Source organism: Theropithecus gelada, chromosome 3 (assembly GCF_003255815.1).
Source record: "Theropithecus gelada isolate Dixy chromosome 3, Tgel_1.0, whole genome shotgun sequence".
Classification (NCBI taxonomy): domain Eukaryota; kingdom Metazoa; phylum Chordata; class Mammalia; order Primates; family Cercopithecidae; genus Theropithecus; species Theropithecus gelada.
In genome coordinates, this window is record NC_037670.1 from 82772748 (window position 1) to 82792798 (window position 20051).

At 40.4% G+C, this 20051-nt stretch overlaps 2 protein-coding genes across 5 annotated transcripts in view; one reads left to right on the forward strand and one right to left on the reverse strand.

The window, feature by feature from the left end:
• PLEKHA8 (pleckstrin homology domain containing A8) overlaps window positions 1-2057 on the reverse strand; it is an 87956-nt gene extending 85899 nt beyond the window's left edge. For all 4 annotated transcript variants that reach the window (XM_025379856.1, XM_025379853.1, XM_025379854.1 and 1 more), the window contains exon 1: window positions 1617-2057. Coding sequence is in view for 3 of the 4 variants with exons in the window: in XM_025379853.1 (XP_025235638.1) it covers window positions 1617-1656 (40 nt within the window). In the remaining variant the exon portion in view is untranslated. The remainder of the gene's footprint in view (window positions 1-1616) is intronic.
• Window positions 2058-2911: 854 nt separating this feature from the next.
• Window positions 2912-17169, forward strand: FKBP14 (FK506 binding protein 14). The gene is made up of 4 exons (XM_025379857.1): window positions 2912-4107; window positions 7597-7748; window positions 11279-11406; window positions 14805-17169. The coding sequence occupies exons 1-4, from the start codon at window positions 3911-3913 to the stop codon at window positions 14961-14963; spliced, it is 636 nt and encodes a 211-aa protein (XP_025235642.1). The 5' UTR covers window positions 2912-3910; the 3' UTR covers window positions 14964-17169.
• The last annotated feature ends 2882 nt before the right edge of the window (window positions 17170-20051 follow it).

Below are 20051 nucleotides of genomic sequence, written 5' to 3' on the forward strand. Positions count from 1 at the left end.
GACAGTCAGCAACAATAACAGCAAAAGCATTTCACTACCAGGAAATAGTTACTGTATCAAGAGACTAAACTTTCCATATAGAAAGGAGAAGGAAAAGGGGGGGGGGAACCCCACAGAACAACAAAAAAAGTTGGGGGTGGGGAAGAATGGGAAAAAAAGAAGAGTGTCGAATATGAAAGAAAAAAAGGTAAAAAGTGTGTGTAATGAATGGAAAGGATTGAAGGACCAGCAACTAAATTTTACTCAAGTATATGCATCTGAGAGCTTAAAGAGACCTCAAGAGGAAAACTGCCAGGTCAAGCCTCCTCCCCTTAGGTTAGCAGTGCTGATCAGCCTCTGGCATCCACCAAACCAAAGCCTAGCTTTGAGTTACTGTCATCTAATCTAATTGCGGACATCACGGAAGGTCCTTGAAGCAAACAAGAAAAACCTCTTCTCATTTAGTCTCTACTAATGATTACAGAAAAAAATAAACAGGCGAACTCACTGCTAATTATACTAGGCAAAGGGAAGAGATTCTGGGTACGCTCAACAGGGGCACCTTTGGCTGTGCTATGTGTGACCTCCTCGAAGTTACTATGCCAACTGATCCTCCCAAACACACCCATTCTTAAAACACCCGGCGCATTACCATACTACAACCTTTTAAAAATTATCCCACAAAAGAAAGAAAAACGTCTCTCACCCACTCTAAGGGATACTGGGAACATTTCTGCTTTCAAACACACTGCCTTTAAAATTTTAAAGACCTAATCTATTTTCTGTGATAAAAAGTTTACTTCCAAAAAATTGGCTAGCACAGTTTCCAGCATATAGTAGGCTTTTTTAAAATACTAGTTGCATACATGAAAAGAATGATCGTTCTGAATAATTTTTCACAGCTGTAGAATAGTTACAACCTTCTCAAGATATGAAGCTTTTACCTCCACAAACTAGCAAAAAGGGCGGGTACTATTTTAAAGCCAATCTGTAAGGCACGGCAAGAAAGTTGCAAATATTTGCATTCATTTAACGGTAATTTCAGAGTCTGTAAAACAAAAGGAAATGCTCAACGAGAAAATATAAAAACCTTGTGCAGAGCTTTGAAACTGTGGAGTTGGGACTCTGACACCTTGGTGTGCACGCAGATGACTCAGAAGGTGACAAAGGGAAAATGTTTGCACTGAGGACTTTGATAAAGGATCTTTCCCCTGTGGAATTCCAGGTTACTGCTGGCATTCTTTTGAAACCTTCCAACCTAGCTGCGAGCCAAGGGAGTCCGGTTCCTCCGCCAAAATTCAAGAGATTCCCAGAGGACCCCACGGCGGGACGTCTGCGCTTTCCTCCCGCTGCCATGAGAGCACCGTGCCTTTCAAGTCATCCCAAATCTCAGTCTTTGTAGCCTTCCTTGAAGCGAAAGGGCAGCCACAGCTCTTACTCAATCCCAAGAGAGGGCCGTGTCGTCCAGCAGGGTGACACGGTCCCGTGAGAGAACTGCTTTGGGAAATACTCCCGGTCCACGCTGGCCTCAGGAAAGGGCCGTGACCCCCGCCCCGGACGAGTCCAGACACCGCCCTCCCGCAGCACAGACAAAGGACCGGCCCCCAGCGCGCCCCTGGCCCGGCGCGGCCACTTACCGCTCAAATAGTTGGTCCACTTGTACAGCACCCCCTCCATGGCGCCCGCGGCCACTTGGCCCACGCCCGCCGGCCCCCTCACTGCCCCAGACCCCAGGAGGCGAGGAGCACCGGCAGCAGGGCCATCACCCGGCGCGGCCCAGACGCCCACTCCCGGCGCCCGGGCCCGGTGTGGGGACGCCCGGTCCGCCTCACATCCTCGGCCCGGGGGCGGGGTCACTGCGGCGGCCTCGGCGCGAGAAGCCCAGTCAGCCGGTGAGCCCGTGCTGCGAAGCCAGGCACGCTGTTCACAAGGAGGCGCGGGCTCGAGCCCTACGTGGATCCGAGGGGCAGCCGAAGCCCCCGAAGTGCGGCGACCAACCTGCCGGTCGCAGGCGGCGCCACGGCGCACTACCTGAACCCTCGACCTGCCGGGCCCGGGACGCGCTCACGCATGCCCAGTGCGCCGCTCGCGCGCCCCTTCCCAAAATCCACTCCGGGATTTTGCGGCGGCAGCGGCGGGGCGGACTTTGTGGGCAAGGCACGCAGGGAAATTGAGTCCTGAGACGCGGACGGGTGACTAGGCGATGGGAGGAGGAACGCCCCAGAGACAAGTGTAGAGCACAGTTCTGACTGTAAAGGGTGCCTGACGTTTGGGGGTCTACGTGACCTCTCACGATACCCCCTGTGTTCTTTTTCCAAAGCTGCCTAATTGATCTCACACACTTGAGGTAGCCGATAATAGGGCGTAAAGAGATGATTGGAATTTCAGGGTAGAATACTATGAGGCCAGTGTAAACAGGTGTTGTCCAGACTCTAAGGTCTTGCTACTGGAAGTGTTGGTCCACTGACTCGGAGCATTGACATCACCTAAGAAAGAGCTTGTTAGAAATGCAGAATCTTGCACCCACCCCAGACCTCCAGAATCAAAATCTGCATTTTAAACAAGATCTCCAGGGGGATTCCTATGCACACAGAGTGCGGAAATGCACTGTGCTAAGGATATTTGACCAGAAAAAAATGTTAACTACAGATTAAGTGGAAAGAGAAGGTGAGAAAAGAGTACAATACGATTTAAATCGCTTTAGGTATATGTTACAGAAGCATGCACCAAAATATTAAGAGGATTATTTGCGGCTGGTGGTGGTACCGACGAGCTTTCTTTTTCTTTAGTGTAAAGTTGCCTGATTTAGTAAATAAAAATGCAAAACAATTATTCGTTATGTATCTGAAATTCCAATTTAATTCGACTCCCCAATTTTATCTGGAAATCCTACTTTAGTGCTTTCCAATTTCTTCCAAATTGACTACAATGAACATGCATTGCTTTTGAACTTAGGCGAAAAATAGAAAACTAGAAAATGTAAACTAAGATGAGACTGTGTAATTCGTAGCCATGATTACCATTTCTTCTTTAAAGCGGAAGTCTGCAAGTCGTAACTCATTATTTACCCTCTAAGGTAACTTAAGGAATAAATTATTAGCAGCCATAACATGACGTGGTGCTGTGGAACGAATCAGACCTGGTTTGAAGGCAGAGCTCATCTGCTTCTGGGCCAAATAACCTTAAGCAGGACAGTTAATCTCTCCTGGTCTAAATTTACTTCTCTTTTTAATGGGAAAAAAAGAACCTGCCTTACTGGTTGTAGCGAGGTTCATGCAACAGGAACGCGCTTTGTGATTCCTAAAGCACTATGTCAGTCTTTACAGTTTACGAGCAATAGCAAAATCCTAGGATCGTGGCATCTTGGAGGACCGCTCTCCAACGGCGAGAGTAAACGAGACTTTCCTGGAACCCCGACTGTTTCATAAGGCCCGGGACTCTTCCTACGTCTCTCAGCGGGGCTCTTCAAAGAGATAAATCAGCCGGAGGAGTTTCCGGTTATGTCTGCGCCCCACCACTCTCCCAAAATCCACGGGGGTTGAATTCTGAAAACCCCCGGGCTCTAGGACCACACTGGATGATCCGCCGCTTGGCAGCTGCCCGGCTCAACCGGGCTGTAAATTCCATCGTTGCAGCGTCATTGGCTTGAGAGCTTCCTGAAGGACAGCACCAATAGCCAATGGAAGGCCGCTATTCCCAGCGGCCACGTCATAAGAACCAATCAGGCCCTCATTTGGGCTTAACTCTTTAAAGGTGGGTTCGCGCCCCCTGAGAAAGTAGTTGGTAGTAAATGTGCCACGTCTTCTAAGAAGGGGGGAGTCCTAAACTTGCCTGAAGCCGTTGTCCCTAAGCCTTGAACTACGTTCTTAAATCTATGAAGTTGAGGGCCCTTTCGCTGCTTTTGTAGGGACTTCTTTCCTGCTTCAGCAACATGAGACTTTTCTTGTGCAACGCAGTCTTGATGCTGTTCGTCACTTCTTTGATTGGGGCTCTGATCCCTGAACCAGAAGTGAAAATTGAAGTTCTCCAGAAGCCATTCATCTGCCATCGCAAGACCAAAGGAGGGGATTTGATGTTGGTCCACTATGAAGGCTACTTAGAAAAGGACGGCTCCTTATTTCACTCCACGTAAGTAATTATGCCCCGCAGGTAAAATAATAATTAAGAATTCACTCACTTATGCCAGCTCTCCAGCAGGAAAGGTGGCTTGTACCTGGTTTTACCTCTTTTACAAAACCGAAATATCTTATTTCCTTCTTTGGGAAAGGAAATTGTTTAAAGCCAGTTTTATGTAGCGAGCGAGGCCTTTGAAGGTCTTACTGGAAACATGTGGTCTGGAAAAGGCTGTCAGTTTTTTTTATTATAAAAATTAGAACTAGAATCTTTGAAATATTGCAGAAATATATCTGGGTGTATAATTGGGCAATAAGTAGAAAAAGCCCAAAAGAATGCTCATATCTCAAACTCCATTTCTTAGAGAAAATGACTTGATTCCATTTTTAATGTGGTGTAGGTGATGTTCACCTAAAACTTCACAGCGACTTCAAAAGCAAACTACACAATCACTTATTTGCCTGTTGAAGGATATACTAATGCCGTTTCACTGACCTACTTAACTTTTGTTCTGACGGATGATATTTTGGTCAAGGCACAGGACCATGATTTCAGTCATTTGCTTCTTTCTAGAGAGTCACACTTCATTCATGAGGTGGGTGTGGTTTTGGAAGTTTAGGTGAAGGATTTTCAGGTGGTTACACTATCATTTCTGTTCTATAAATGAAGAAATTGGAACATGGAAATGGTTTACAGCCTAATGATTTTCAATTAGGCATCGGTTCCATTCATTCCATTATGAAAGTATTTAGTGAGCGTTTCCTTGGTGTTAAGCCATGTTCTGGGTGCTAGGGAGATTCAGAAATTTTAGCTTCTAATCATCTTCATCTATTCATTAATCTGTCCATCTATCAAACTCTTATTGAATGGTCACAAGTCTGGTCCTGGAGACGCAAAGATGGCTAGAAGCAGGTTCTTGTCCTCTAACAGTATACCATCTACAGGCGGGAGGAAGACAAGTAAATAATGCAAGTGATACAGGGTACAGAATATTCAAAGTGCCAGCAAAGCGTAACTGCACCTGGAAGTAGTTATGCTCCATGGGGGTGGGGAAAGGGAAAAAATTCCCAGAGACCGTAATTGAAGTGAGCCTTGGAAGATGAGTGGAGGTTTCCAGGGGAAAAGTGGGGAAGGAAGGATGTTGTACGTAGAGGGAATAACATGAATTAAAACAGTGAATCTTCATAGCCCATCCTCGGCCTAGTTTTCTAATAAACTGCCTTTACTGGGCATTCAGACCTGGTCTCTCGAGGATTGGGGAAATGAATGGGGCTCTTCTCTGAACTGTTAGCCCTGGGAAAAAGTTCCAGAAACATGGCTTGCCTTAGAATTCTCAACAGCCCTTTATTCTTGTCAACTAGGTGAATGCCACAGCCAACATTAAATGATGTGATTTGCATTTTGAATATTCAGTTACATTGTTATTTTTAGTCTGATCTCTTTTAGACTCAGCCTGACTTCTTTCAGATCTCTGAACCAAAAACCTGGGCTGACTTTGGTGGTAGCCATGGAATATTATTTAGTAGTTTGCTACTAAGTTCTAATACCTGATGAGGGGACTGTTATCATGCAGCCTCCATGTAAATGGTCAGAAGCTGCTAACTGTAAACATCATGAAGAAATACCATCAAATGGGCCGGGCGCAGTGGCTTACGCCTGTAATCCCAGCACTTTGGGAGGCCGAGGTGGGCGGATTGTGAGGTCAGGAGTTCAAGACCATCCTGGCCAACATGGTGAAACCCCTTCTCTACCAAAAATACAAAAATTAGCTGGATGTGGTGGCACACACATGTAGTCCCAGCTACTCAGGAGGCTGAGGCAGGAGAATCACTTGAACCTGGGAGGTGGAGGCTGCAGTGAGCCGAGAATGCACCACTGCACTCTAGCCTGAGCAACAGAGCGAGACTCTGCTCTGAAGAAAAAGAAATACCATCAAATGATCAGTTTGTAAGCACGTTTGCCATCTCTAGAACCATAACCTATGGGGTAAATTGCTTAGCCCTAACAAGAACTGTGCTAAAATTGTAGTCAGTAATGAGTAGTAGAATGTTTCCTGCTTTTTTCATTTCCAGCCTTCCCAAATTTTCTACAGTTGGCATTTTGTTCTTTGATCATTGGGCAAAATTACAGGAAAAAATGGCATTACCAAGATTTAGTAATCATGAAGCCTAGTACAGTGACTTCTTTTTCTTACCTACAAGATATCCTTGAATAGAATATTTTCCTTATTGCGCTGAAAGGGAGCTAAGTAGGGATCAGGCATTACTCAGCCCTCAAGCCCCCCTGTATTTAGTTCGGCAGGTTGGTTTTCCTAGGCTAGACTCTCTTCAGCTTATGATCCAGGACATCCTATTTCCCTCTTCCCCAGTTGATGTGGTTCGACTGTGTCCCCACCCAATTCTCATCTTAAATTGTAGCTCTCGTAATCCCCACATGTTGTGGGAGGGACCTGGTGGGAAGTAACTGAATCATGAGGACAGGTTTTTCCCATTCTGTCCTCCTTGTGATAGTAAGTCAGTCTCACGAGATCTGATGGTTTTATAAAAGGCAGTTCCTCTGCAAACTCATTCTTGCCTGCTACCATATAAGACATGCCTTTGCTCCTCCTTTGCCTTCCGCCATGATTGTGAGACCTCCCCAGCCATGTGAAACTGCAAGTCCATTAAACCTCCTTTTCTTTATAAGTTACCCAGTCTTGAATATTTTTTCATAGCAGTAGGAAAATGGACTAATACACCAGTCCTTGAGGGGCTACTCTTCCAGACTTTCCTATATAGCCCCACTATAGACCCCTGAGGAGGAAACCAGGCTAGGGTCTGAGTGGGGATTTAGGGATGAAAAGCAGCCTTTTCTACTCATCAGAGCCATCAGCAGGCCGCAGCTAAGGAAAGTTTGTAGGCAGTATGTAAGACACTGTGCTTCTCACTCTCCATATTTGTGTGCATATGGACCCACATATGTTGGCAGTAAATTCTCCTTAGCCTTTCAATCTCCTTCCCAAACTCAGCCATTTTTCCATTATTTTCTCCCTGTTCTACAACCTAGTGGCCTTCCTGGGACAACATAACTTTGTGGTTAAGACCTTGAACTTCGGAGTTAGGTTTAAAGACTGGAACACTTAACCTGTGTTTCCTTATCTGTACAATGGGGTAGTAATGGTTCTTACATTATAAGCTTATTGTAAGGGTTCAGAGGCAAAACATAAAATAAAATTTAGAATAATTCCTGGTATATGACAAATGTTCAAATGGTTGTTAATTGTTTTTATTTCCTCTGTCTTTCTTAAGCCCAGTCAAGTATGTGAAATTTGCATCAAGAAAGATGGGCAGTGAATTGAATTCCTATAAACTTGACTTGGAGGTGTGTGTATGTGTGCAAATACAGAATAGCTGTATTTATTAAATTTTAAACTAATAAACTTAACCACTTACTGGTGGGAAAATGCACTAAAGAAATTTTTTTAGAATTAGTAAGGAGTTGTAATGTGTTTTCTTTCTATCATAGTCACAAACATAACAATGGTCAACCCATTTGGTTTACCCTGGGCATCCTGGAGGCTCTCAAAGGTTGGGACCAGGGCTTGAAAGGAATGTGTGTAGGAGAGAAGAGAAAGCTCATCATTCCTCCTGCTCTGGGCTATGGAAAAGAAGGAAAAGGTAATAGTATTTCTGTATTTCTTACTATAGCACTAGAGTTGGTCTCTGGATTAGGAGACATAAGTTAGAGTCACTACAACTTTTTTTTTTTCCCTAGAAGTTAATGGGGGCATGTATTCCTTTAGCAACTGTATTATGTCTTGATTATCAATTGAAATGGCCAGTTTGTTTAATGTCTAAATGGGCAACTATACTAACAATAAAAAAAGAACATTGAGCTCTATTAATACTGTTCACCAATATGGTGGGTTTTAATTGTGATAAAATATACATAAAATTTTTCATTTGAACCATTTTTAAGTACACAGTTCAGTGGCATTAAATATATTCACATTATCATGGAACCGTCACCATTATCCATCTTCAGAACGTTCTCATCTTCCCAAACTGAAACTCACCAATTTACTGTAACAATGCAGAAAGAAAGATCCCTTAACATAAGTGTTTAGATGAGTTGAACCTGTGAAATAGGTTATTTTTATTATATAGATTATTAAAGTATTGAATACATTTTAGATGTGGGTTGTATATGGGTTGTACTTCACAAATATTAAGTCTCCCACAGCAAACTGGGAGTTCTTTTAATTGCCATTTTAAAATTTATTTATAAAGCTTTTAATAATGTATTTTTTTAAAAATCATAGAGCGACATGAAATGAATTTAATTCTCCCTGTGTCACAAAGCAGAAGCAAGCTGGCTAACTGGTCCGGATAGCTTTTGTGCTAGTTTTTCAGGGCAGACACATATACTGGTATTCAAGTGAGAACCCCTGCAACTTTCCAAAGAGCTGCTTTGTGATATATATCAAGAGGCCTGAGCCAGGCATGGTGGCTCACGCCTGTAATCCGAACACTTTGGGAGGCCAAGGAGGATGGATCACTTGAGGTCAGGAGTTCAAGACCAACCTGGCCAACATGGTGAAACCCTGTCTCTAGTAAAAATACAAAATTAGCTGAACATGGTGGCGTGCGCCTATAATCCCAGTTACTTAGGAGCCTGAGGCAGAAGAATTGCTTGAACATAGGAGACAGAGGTTGCAATGAGCCAAGAACATGCCACTGTACTCCAGCCTGGGGGATAGAGTGAGACTCTGTCTCAAAAAAAAAAAAAAAAAAAAGAGGTCTGAAGATGTCTATATGCATTTATTCTATAATTCCTTCAAACCTAAGGGAATAATTAGATATCAGGAAAAAATTTGTGAACAGGGATATCCATCATTGCATTGTTTCTAAGCAAAAAATTGGAACCGTCCTAAGTGGTATATTGATAAGAATTTAGCTAAATAAAATATGGCCCAGTTATTTAAAATGCCATTTCCAAAGAGTTTAAAAATTATATCTGAAATGTGTGAGATACAGTGTTATATATAAAAGTAGAAAATAAAGCTGTAGTATATATAATGTGATAGTAAATATAGGAAAAATTACATATACATAGTTAATCACAAGGAAATAAGAATGTTAAGAATGGACTGTGATACTGGGAATCATATTTATTTCTGGTTTTATCATCCAAGTACATGCTCTACAAGGAGCATGTATTACTTACGTAATGAAGAAAAAAAAGTTTAAGTAGTCATCAGGACCAGACAACCACTCTGATGCAGTATAAATACAGACTTTATAGCATCCTGAAGTCTAAGGTTAACCACTGACAAAGTGAGGAGTCAGGATTCCCAGCCCATTTCCTGAGAAGGAAAATAGATGCCATATGGGAAGCATTATGTATTCCAAAATATACAAATCTATACAAATCTTGTTCATAGGATAAGATTTACTAACCAATTTCAATTCTTCTTTTAGTTATAATCCTCTTTAGAGAAGAAAACCAAGTATGTAGAAAATTTTTTCTGATACTGAGAATTTTTTCATTTTATCTTTATTATCTCACCTTTAGTATTTATATACAGTAGTCCCCCTTTACCTGTGGTTTCACTTTCTACAGTTTTAGTTACCTGTGGTCAACTGCAGTCTGAAAATATTAAGGTATTTTGAGAATGAGAGACAGATCACATTCACATAACTTTTCTTGTGATATGTTGTTGTAATTATTCTATTTTATTATTTTTAATCTGTTACTGTGACTATTTTATAAATTAAACTTTATCACAGATATGCATGTATAGGAAAAAGCATTGTATATATAGGGTTTGGTACTATCCACGGTTTCAGGCATCCAATGCGGTTCTTGGGACATACCCAAGGGGAGACTACTGTATGTTGTTTTCGTCCATTACTCTTTCTCATACTATATTTAACTCAAGTTTACTTCACAATAAGTAGAGATCTAAATTTGAGTCATTTCCTTCAAACTGAATGCCATGAAACTAATTTTTCTAATCTGTATTTAACACTAATTTTGTAGTCTTTTAGTACATGCTTGCATGCCTCTTTTGGAAAGATACCAGTTTTATCAGCAACCTAGCGCGTGTCGCATCTCTGTCTAGATCTGAAATGGTAAGCTTCAGGACACTTTATAAGTCTTCTCTTTGGAATTTATGAATGCCCTTTCATGGAAATATGTGGGATGGGGGGAGGACGACTAAGAAATATTTAACATGTTTACTCAGACCTGTATGTTAAATATAGTTATAAGGAAACAAGTTTGAGGAAAACAATTGTCCATACTCCACAGATGGGTGTTCGTTTGTTTTAGGTTCCTGGGATTTTAACAAAGCTCTTTTCACTTTTAAAGATTTTTAGTCTCCCCTCTCAGAAATTCATTTTAATTTCTCCCATCCCATGAAATGTCTTCAACATATATATAATGTTCTATGTCTGAGGTAGTGTTTCCTAACTTTCTGAAATTGTTAAACCTTCCTGCATTATTTTTAAAGCCTGTGAGAAAATTATACCTCAGTAACATGTATTGAGAGTTTACTATTTGTCAAGCTTAATGCTAAGTATTTTGCATGGATTTTTCTCCCTTTATCCTCCCAACAGACTCTTGAGGTAGGAAATTTATTATTTGCATTTTATAGATGAAGAAATTGAGGCTTAGAGATGGGCAAATGTAAACTTCAGTCTCAGACAGTGTGACACCAGAGCTCACTCAATTATATAGGTAGAAATGCCTTCCAGTGGTAGAAATGGCAATACTATATGTATTTCTAGGTCAGGACTTTCTGACCAAAAAGTTAGTTTATTACTTATAATATACTTAACTCCGAATTATCTAAAACCCTTTAAGTCCTTCTTCACATACAATATATATTAATTATATTAGAAATTTAATACCCAAGCCATTAGGTACATCTCTGTGTGTATATATATATATGCATTGTGTGTGTATTTACATTTTAATTGCTAAGCCAAAGATAGAATGCTTTTGCTCTGCTAGTTTATATTATTTCTTCTTTTACGCTATTCTATTTGAGTAAAATATAATGTACATAATTTTCATCATATATGACAATCTTAGGAAGGCTCTTTAATTCAGTTAAAAAAAATACTTTGTCCATTACCATAAATTTTCTATTATTAAAACTTTTGGCTCTTTTAAAACTTTCTGCCTTCTCTCCTCATGTCAGGTAAAATTCCCCCAGAAAGTACACTGATATTTAATATTGATCTCCTGGAGATTCGAAATGGACCAAGATCCCATGAATCATTCCAAGAAATGGATCTTAATGATGACTGGAAACTCTCTAAAGATGAGGTGACCTTCCCTTCTTCCTACTCCTCTTTCTGCTTTTCTTTGGTTGTTTGGGGTTTTGTTTTGTTTCTGTAACTCACTTTTTAAATATGTGTATATTTAAAATTTACTTTTATTTAGATAACATTTATTTATAAATTTTCTTAAAATACTGATGCTTTGAAAGTGGACTTTTTCATAATAAATCATTGTTTTGGAGAGAAATATATTAAGACTTAAAAAGCACCATTCAATCGTTTGCTTTTTTTCTTCCCAGTGCTTAGGGTTCACTGTATCTTATCCTTACCCTTCGGTCTTTGAAAAAACAATTTTGCCAAGACCGTTTCCATCTGGAGTTACTGTATAAGAAGCTAGCTGTCCTGAGAAATATCTCATGTGGACAGTTTCTGTTAAAACTGTAGACTGGCTGTTAAATACATCTTGTAGTGTTTTCCTAGCAATTAACAGCAAGCAACTTACATGCTCAGTTTTGTTCAGGTTGCCCCAGATAAAGGAGACCCCAGCCTGGGTTTTACACAGCAGGGCTCCAGCCCCATCAAAGTCTGAGCCTTTGGGTAAAGAGAAAGGAAAAAGAGGCTTCTCCTTATAATTCGGCCATTGTTACACATACCTGTCTTAGTCTGGCTGCTGTGGGGAAAGAAGTGGAGGGAGATATTTATCCCTGTTTTTTATCTACTCATATTCCATTCTGTCCTGACTGGTCAGATATCAAGTCCCTTTCTATGCTTTGATCAAATTCATTCTAATGGCCAGGAAATGATTAAGTCTTGAATAAGCCAAATTGTTACGAACCAGGGGTTCATGATCCACAGCCACTAAATTTATAACACCTTATAGTGTTACCAGTCATATGACTTTTTCTTCCATCCAAGATAAATTTTAATTCCCTTTCATTAAATAATTTTGAATATATAACAAGTCAGATGGTTCAAAACAAAGATATTTATGTATTTCCTGAGATGGAGTCTTGCTCTGTTGCCCAGGCTGGAGTGCAGTGGCAAAATCTCAGCTCACTGCAACTTCCGCCTCCCAGGTTCAAGCAATTCTCCTGCCTCAGCCTCCCAAGTAGCTGCACCACCATGCCTGGCTAATTTTTGTATTTTTAGTAGAGATGGGGGTTTCACCGTGTTGGCTAGGCTGGTCTCGAACTCTTGACCTCGTGATCTGCCCACCTTGGCCTTCCAAAGTGCTGGGATTACAGATGTGAACCACCATGCCCAGCAGAAAGACATTTATTTAAAAGTCTTGGTTGGGCGAGGTGGCTCACACTTGTAATCCTAGCACTTTGGAAGTCTGAGGCAAGAAGATTGCTTGAGGCCAAGACTTCGAGACCAACCTGGCCAACATAGGAAAACTTTGTTTCTATTATTTACTTTTTTTTTTTTTAGACAGTCTCGCTGTGTTACCAGGCTGGATTGCAGTGGTGTGATCTCGGCTCACTGCAACCTCCACCTCCCAGGTTCAAGCTTTTCTTCTGCCTCAGCCTCCCAGGTAGCTGGGACTACAGGTGCACGCCACCACACCCAGCTAATTGTCATATTTTTAGTAGAGATGGGGTTTCACCATGTTGGCCAGGGTGGTTTCGAGCTCCCGACCTTGTGATCTGCCTGCCTCGGCCTCCCAAAGTGCTGGGATTACAGGCGTGAGCTACCGCACCCAGCCTATTTACATATTTTTTAAAGTCTTTCTCCTACCTACATCCTCTTCTATTATTCCCACATCCAGTTTTATTATGTTTTTCTTTCTCTCTGTTTTATTTTATTTTTTTGTAGAGATGAAGTCTTGCTATGTACAGGCATGTACCACTGCATCCGGCTCAGTTTTATTAGTTTCTAATATATCCTTCCAATGTTTCTTTCTGCAAATCCAAATACACTCTTATTTCCCCCTTTCTTACACAAAAGGTAGCAAACTATACATACTGTTTTGTCATTTTGCTTTATTCACACAATATATCCTAGAAATACATTCTACATTAATCCATAGAGTTTCATCAGCTCTCCCCCACCCCTTTTTTAAAAAACTGCATTAAATCACTTTAACTTAAAAATAAATATATACTATATGTGTACTTCTTGAAAGCTGGGGGAGAGAGGATTTGAAATTGCTGGTCTAAACAGAAGGAAGAGAGGTGATGTGATTAAAACTGAAAATGTAGGCTGATTTGCGTTGTGGTGAATCTTGTGGGAAATTTAAAACAATATTTATATTTTTAAATATCTGAATGAAATGAAAATGGATGCGGGGCATAGTGGCTCACACCTGTAATCCCAGCACTTTGGGAGGCCGAGGCAAGCAGATCTTCTGAGGTCAGGAGTTCGAGACCAGCCTGGCCAGCATGGTGAAACCCTGTCTCTACTAAAAATACAAAAATTAGCCAGGCATGGTGGCAGGTGCCTGTAATCCCAGCTACTAGGGAGGCTGAGGCAGGTGAATCACTTGAACCTGGGAGTTGGAGGTTGCAGTGGGCTGAGATCGCGCCACTGTACTCCAGCCTGCGTGACAGAGCGAGACTCCACTTCAAAAAAAAAGAAAAAAAAAATGAAAATGGAAAATTGTAGTCTAGGCACTTATCAGGCCTGACTTTCTGAGATTGGAAGGTTGTGATTAGACTTAATCAGTGTGGCATGATCATAACCAAACCCAGAAGACCCACTACTTGCAGACATTTATTCAAGTCAAAGATGCCACTATTTAGTTTTAAGAGAAGTGTCCATGGGGTGCAGTGGCTCATGCTTCTAATCCCAGCACTTTGGGAGGCTGAGGCAGATCAATTGCTTCAGCCCAGGAGTTCAAGACCAGCCTAGGCAACATGGTGAAACCCCATCTCTACAAAAAATATAAAAGTTAACCAGATGTGGTAGCGCATGCCTATAGTCCCAGATACCTGTGAGGCTGAGGTAAGAGGATTGCTTGAGCCTGGGAGGCAGAGGTTGCAGTGAGCCAAGATGGTGCCACTGGGATTACAGACGCATGCAACCACACCTGGCTAACCTTTTTTTTGTGTTTTTAGTGAAGATGGGGTTTCATTATGTTGGCCAGGCTGATCTCCAACTCCTGACCTCAAGTGATCTTCCCACTTGGGCCTCCCAAAGTGCTGGGATAACAGGCGTGAGCCACCACACCTGGCCCTGCCTTTGAGCAATATTTTGTGTCTCCACTGTAGCAGTTTAGCAACAGTTTTTTTAAGGGAAAAAGTTTCTTATAATTTTTTAACTATCATTAGAACTATGTCATAAAATGGCTGTTTAGAAGTTATTATATTTAGTTAACTATTACAATAAGTTATTATATTTAGTTCAGTTAACTAAATATAATAACAGTCCATGTCTGTGATATTGACTGGCTTAATGTGGGTATCTTATGAATCCAAGTTATTAATGGGATCTGTTATTTTATAGGTTAAAGCATATTTAAAGAAGGAGTTTGAAAAACATGGTGCGGTGGTGAATGAAAGTCATCATGATGCTTTGGTGGAGGATATTTTTGATAAAGAAGATGAAGACAAAGATGGGTTTATATCTGCCAGAGAATTTACATATAAACATGATGAGTTATAGAGATACATCTACCCATTTAATATAGCACTCATCTTTCAAGAGAGGGCAGTCATCTTTAAAGAACATTTTATTTTTAAACAACGTTCTTTCTTGCTTTGCTTTTTATTTTTATATATTTTTTCTGACCCCTATTTAAAGAACCCCTTAGGGTTTCTAAGTACCTATTTCTTTCTGGTAAGTTATTGGGAAGAAAAAGCTAATTTGTCTTTGCATAGAAGACTTCTGGACAATTTTTCACTTTCACAGATATGAAGTTTTGTTTTACTTTCTTACTTGTAAATTTAAAATGTTGCAACTGGGAACATACCACGACATGAGACCAGGTTATAGCACAAATTAGCACCCTATATTTCTGCTTCCCTCTATTATCTCCAAGTTAGAGGTCAACATTTGAAAAGCCTTTTGCAATAGCCCAAGGCTTGCTATTTCATGTTATAATGAAATAGTTTATCTGTAACTGGTTCTGAGTCTCTGCTTGAGGACCAGAGGAAAATGGTGGTTGGACTTGACTTGTTAATGGCTACTGCTTTACTAAGGAGATGTGCAATGCTGAAGTTAGAAACAAGGTTAATAGCCAGGCGCAATGCCTCACGCCTGTAATCCCAACACTTTGAGAGGCTGAGGCGGGTGGATCACCCAAGGTCGGGATTTCGAGAACAGCCTGACCAACATGGAGAAACCCCGTCTCTACTGAAAATACAAAATTAGCCGGGCATGGTGATGCGTGCCTGTAATCCCAGCTACTCAGGAAGGCTGAGGCAGCAGAATGACGTGAACCTGGAGGCGGAGGTTGCGGTGAGACGAGATCATGCCATTGCACTCCAGCCTGGACACTCTGTCTCAAAAAAAAAAAGAAAACATGGTTAATAACATATAAATATGTATGCATTGAGACATGCTACCTAGGACTTAAGCTGATGAAGCTTGGCTCCTAGTAATTGGTGGCCTATTATGATAAATAGGACAAATCATTTATGTGTTAGTTTCTTTGTAATAAAATTTATCAATATGTTATAGATGAGGTAGAGAGTTATATTTATATTCAATGTTTACTTCTTAAGGCTAGCGGAATATCCTTCCTGGTTCTTTAATGGTATATTTAAGTCTATAGTATATTATACTACAATAACATTGTATCGTAAGATAAAGTAGTAAACCAGTCTACATTTTCCCATTTCTGTCTTATCAAAAACTGAAGTGGGCTGGGGGTGGTGGCTCATGCCTGTAATCCCAGCACTTTGGGAGACCAAGGAGGGTGGATCTCTTGAGGTCAGGAGTTGAAGACCAGCCTGGCCAACATGGTGAAACCCCGTCTCTACTAAAAATACAAAAATTAGTCACACCTGTAGTCCCAGCTACTTGGGAGGCTGAGACAAGAGATTTGCTTGAACCCGGGAGGTGGAGGTTGCGGTGAGCCAAGATTGTGCCACTGTACTCCAGCCCGGGTGACAGAGCAAGACTCCATCTCAAAAAAAAAAAAAAAAAAAAAAAAATTAAGCAGACCTACAGCAGCTACTATTGAATAAATACCTATCCTGGACTTAAAAAAATAAAAAAAAAAATTATAATTTTATTTTAAATTGGCTTTTATCTTTAATTCTTTTTTTTAAGTCATCAAATCTTCATTTTCTAAGAATAGCCCTTTATAGTGTACAAAATGATATTAAGTGCATTATTATCTTTGATTTTCATGGCTCTGAGTCATAAAATAAGCTGGTGGTTCTCACTATACCTAATTTATAGATGAGGAAATTGTCATTCAAAAAGATTGATTGTTATGCCCAGGGTTAGCACTAACCTGTGGTAATCAGTATTCAGTCCCCAAGTTCAGTGTCTTCTACTGCCCTCTACTAATGAAAAAGTGAAATTTTTCCTTGTGCCTAATTCTCTCTTTAGTTTGCTGTTCCGTTGTTTATCTTTGAGTCTTCATTCTCTGAAGATGGCTTTCTGCCTGTTTCTGGTACATTAGAATTCTCACTATATCTAAATGGCTCCAGATTCATAGCATAATCTTGCAGTTAGCTCTGAATTGCCTCAAAAACCCTGAACAACACGAGGTTCCAGATGTGTTTTACTTCTTTCATTCCTATTTACCCCCATTTGTTGTTTAAAAAGAATTATGAACAATTATTACATCATATGTAGACCACTTTCACTGATTATATATTCATGTTTTCCTCAGTGAAACATAAAGTTCTTAACAAGACTATACTGTAACACTTTTCTCCAACAAAATCAGCTGTGTGTTAAAAACTATTAAGTCATTGCTAATGTTTTAAGCCATAATACAGAGAGCCTTATACTCTATGACGGGAGGAGAGAGAGTAGTTTGTCCTACGGTGCTACTCTGCAAAAACATTACTGATGCTATCTATAGTAGGGCAAGAAAAGTAAAAAGAGTTTTGATTATTCAGGCAGCATTTTTAAAAACCTGTGAATTTGTATCAGTTCTCATCTAAACATTTGGACACAAGTATAAAATGAAAACATATGCACAAGTTTTGGTTTTTAAGTTACCTGGTTTTTTTGGTTTCACCATACCTTTGCACCTTCTGTTAGTGGGAATGATCAGACATGAACTGTGACTTCACATGTATAGTCATACCTCGCTTAACGATGGAGATGCACTCTGAGAAATGTCTAATTAGGTTATTTCATCGTTGTGGGAACATCATAGAATGTACTTACACAAACCTAGATAGTGTAGCCTGCTACACATGTAGAATATGTATATAGCCAATTCTCCTAGGCTACAGCATGTTGCTGTTCTGAATCTTGTAGGTAATTGTAACACAATGGCAAGTGTCTGCTTATCCAAACATATCTAATCATAGAAAAGATACTATAACAATATGGTATAAAAGATTTTGTAAAAAATCTGGTCAGGTGCAGTGGTTCATGCCTGTAATCCTAGCACTTTGGGAGGCTGAGGCAGGTGGATTGCTTGATCCCAGAAGCTCAAAACCAGCCTGGGCAACATGGCGAAACACCGTCTCTACTAAAAGTACAAAAACTGAGGTTGGAGGATCACCTGAGCCTGGGGAGGTCAAAGCTGCAGTGAGCCATGATCATACCACTGCGCTCCAGCCTGGGTGACAGAGTGACAACCCATCTCAAAAAAAAAAAAAAATATATATATATATATATATAGTATACCTGTATAGGGCACTTACTAATGGAGCTGACTGGAAGTTGCTCTGGATGAATCAGTGGTGAGTGAATGTAAAGGCCTAGGACATTACTGTACACTACTGTAGACTTTATAAACACTGTACACTTAGGCGACACTAAATTTATAAAAAATGTTTTTCTTCTGATTGGTTGTGGTGCCTCATGCCTATAATCCCAGCATTATGGGAGGCCGAGGTGGGTGGATCACTTGAGGTCATGAGTTTGGGACCAGCCAGGCCAGCATGGTTAAACCCCATCTCTACTAAAAATACAATAATTAGCCAGGTGTGGTGGTATATGCATGTAGTCCCAGCTAATTGAGAGGCTGAGGCAAGAGAAATGCTTGAATCCAGTAGGCAGAGGTTGTAGTGAGCCAAGATCAAAACAGTGCAACTCTAACCTGGGCAACAGAGGAGCAAGACTGTCTCAAAAAAAAAAATTTTTTTTCTACAATTTTTATAGAAATAATAAACTAAGCTTACTGTAAATTTTCTAGTTTAGAAACTTTTATTTAAAAACAATTTTTGGACTCTTCTAGTAATAACGTAGCTTAAAACACATTGTACACCTGTACAAGAATATTTTCTTTATATCCTTATTATATAAGCTTTTATATATTTAAATTTTGAATTTTTAAACTTTTTGGTCAAAAACCAAGACAAACACACTAGCCTAGGTCTATGCAGGGTCAGGATCAAGACGTCCCTAGCAGGTGACAGGAATTTTTCAACTCCATTATAATCTGTGGGGCCATCATCATATATATATGGTACGTTGACCAAAATGTGTTGTGCCATGACTGTATAATTTGCGTCAATACTGCTCAATGTGCCATATTTAAATTTACATGACTATATTGTGATATTCTTTTCAAAATAAAATTTATTTGGGAAATAACTGATTTTGTGAAAAATTCTTCAACACCAATTTCCTCAGTAGTTGTATTGATTTTCTTACCTATTATTCCAAATTTTATACCAAAAGTGAGGAAGATGGACAGGTAGTGGAAGGAGAGGGGTACAGCGACACTTTGAACGTGCCTCTGATTATCTGCTCTGTATAGGTATATTTGTAAGAAAAGCTGTGGTTTGATTTAAGTTGCTTTGAAATATGCATTAAGTCTTGACCTTTAGCATGATAGTTAATAGTTAATTCTGAGCACTGAAGAAAGTGTTTTTGGTTTCTTGATGGGGAGGAGGGAGGGTGATGGTTATTGTCACTGTTGTTTTGGTTTAGGGTTTTATCGTGTGTAGCAGGTGGACACAATGATTTATGCCTACTGCGTAAATCAGCGCTATAAAATACCCTCTGTGATTAAACGAAATGCGGGGTTGCCATGAAAATAACAAGAAACAGTGATTTTTGATTCAGATGAAGAATCTAGCCATTTGGATATGTCCTTGTGGAAATGAATTTGTAGTTTTTATATTGTTAATGGTGTGCGGGATATTGCTTATATTTCTTTCTTTTTCTTTTTTCTTTTGTTGTTGTTGTTGAGACAGAGTTTCACTCTTGTTGCCCAGGCTGGAGTCCAGTGGCGTGATCTCGGCTGACCACAACCTCCGCCTCCCAGGTTCAAGAGATTCTCCTGCCTCAGCCTCCAGAGTAGCTGGGATTACAGGCATGCACCACCATGCCCAGCTAATTTTTTTTTTTTTTTTTTTTTTTTTTTAAGTACAGACAGGGTTTCTCCATGTTGGTCAGGCTGGTCTTGAACTCCCGACCTCAGGTAATACACCTGCCTCAGCCTCCCAAAGTGCTGGGATTACAGGTGTAAGCCACCGTGCCCAGCCTATCGCTTATATTTCTGATGCTATGTGGAGGTCAGCATGCTATCTCCCCCCGTTGAACTGTGTATATATAGGTGATTTCTCAGTGTTGTTTGGAAATTGCAAAAGGAGAAAAAGGAATTTGGTG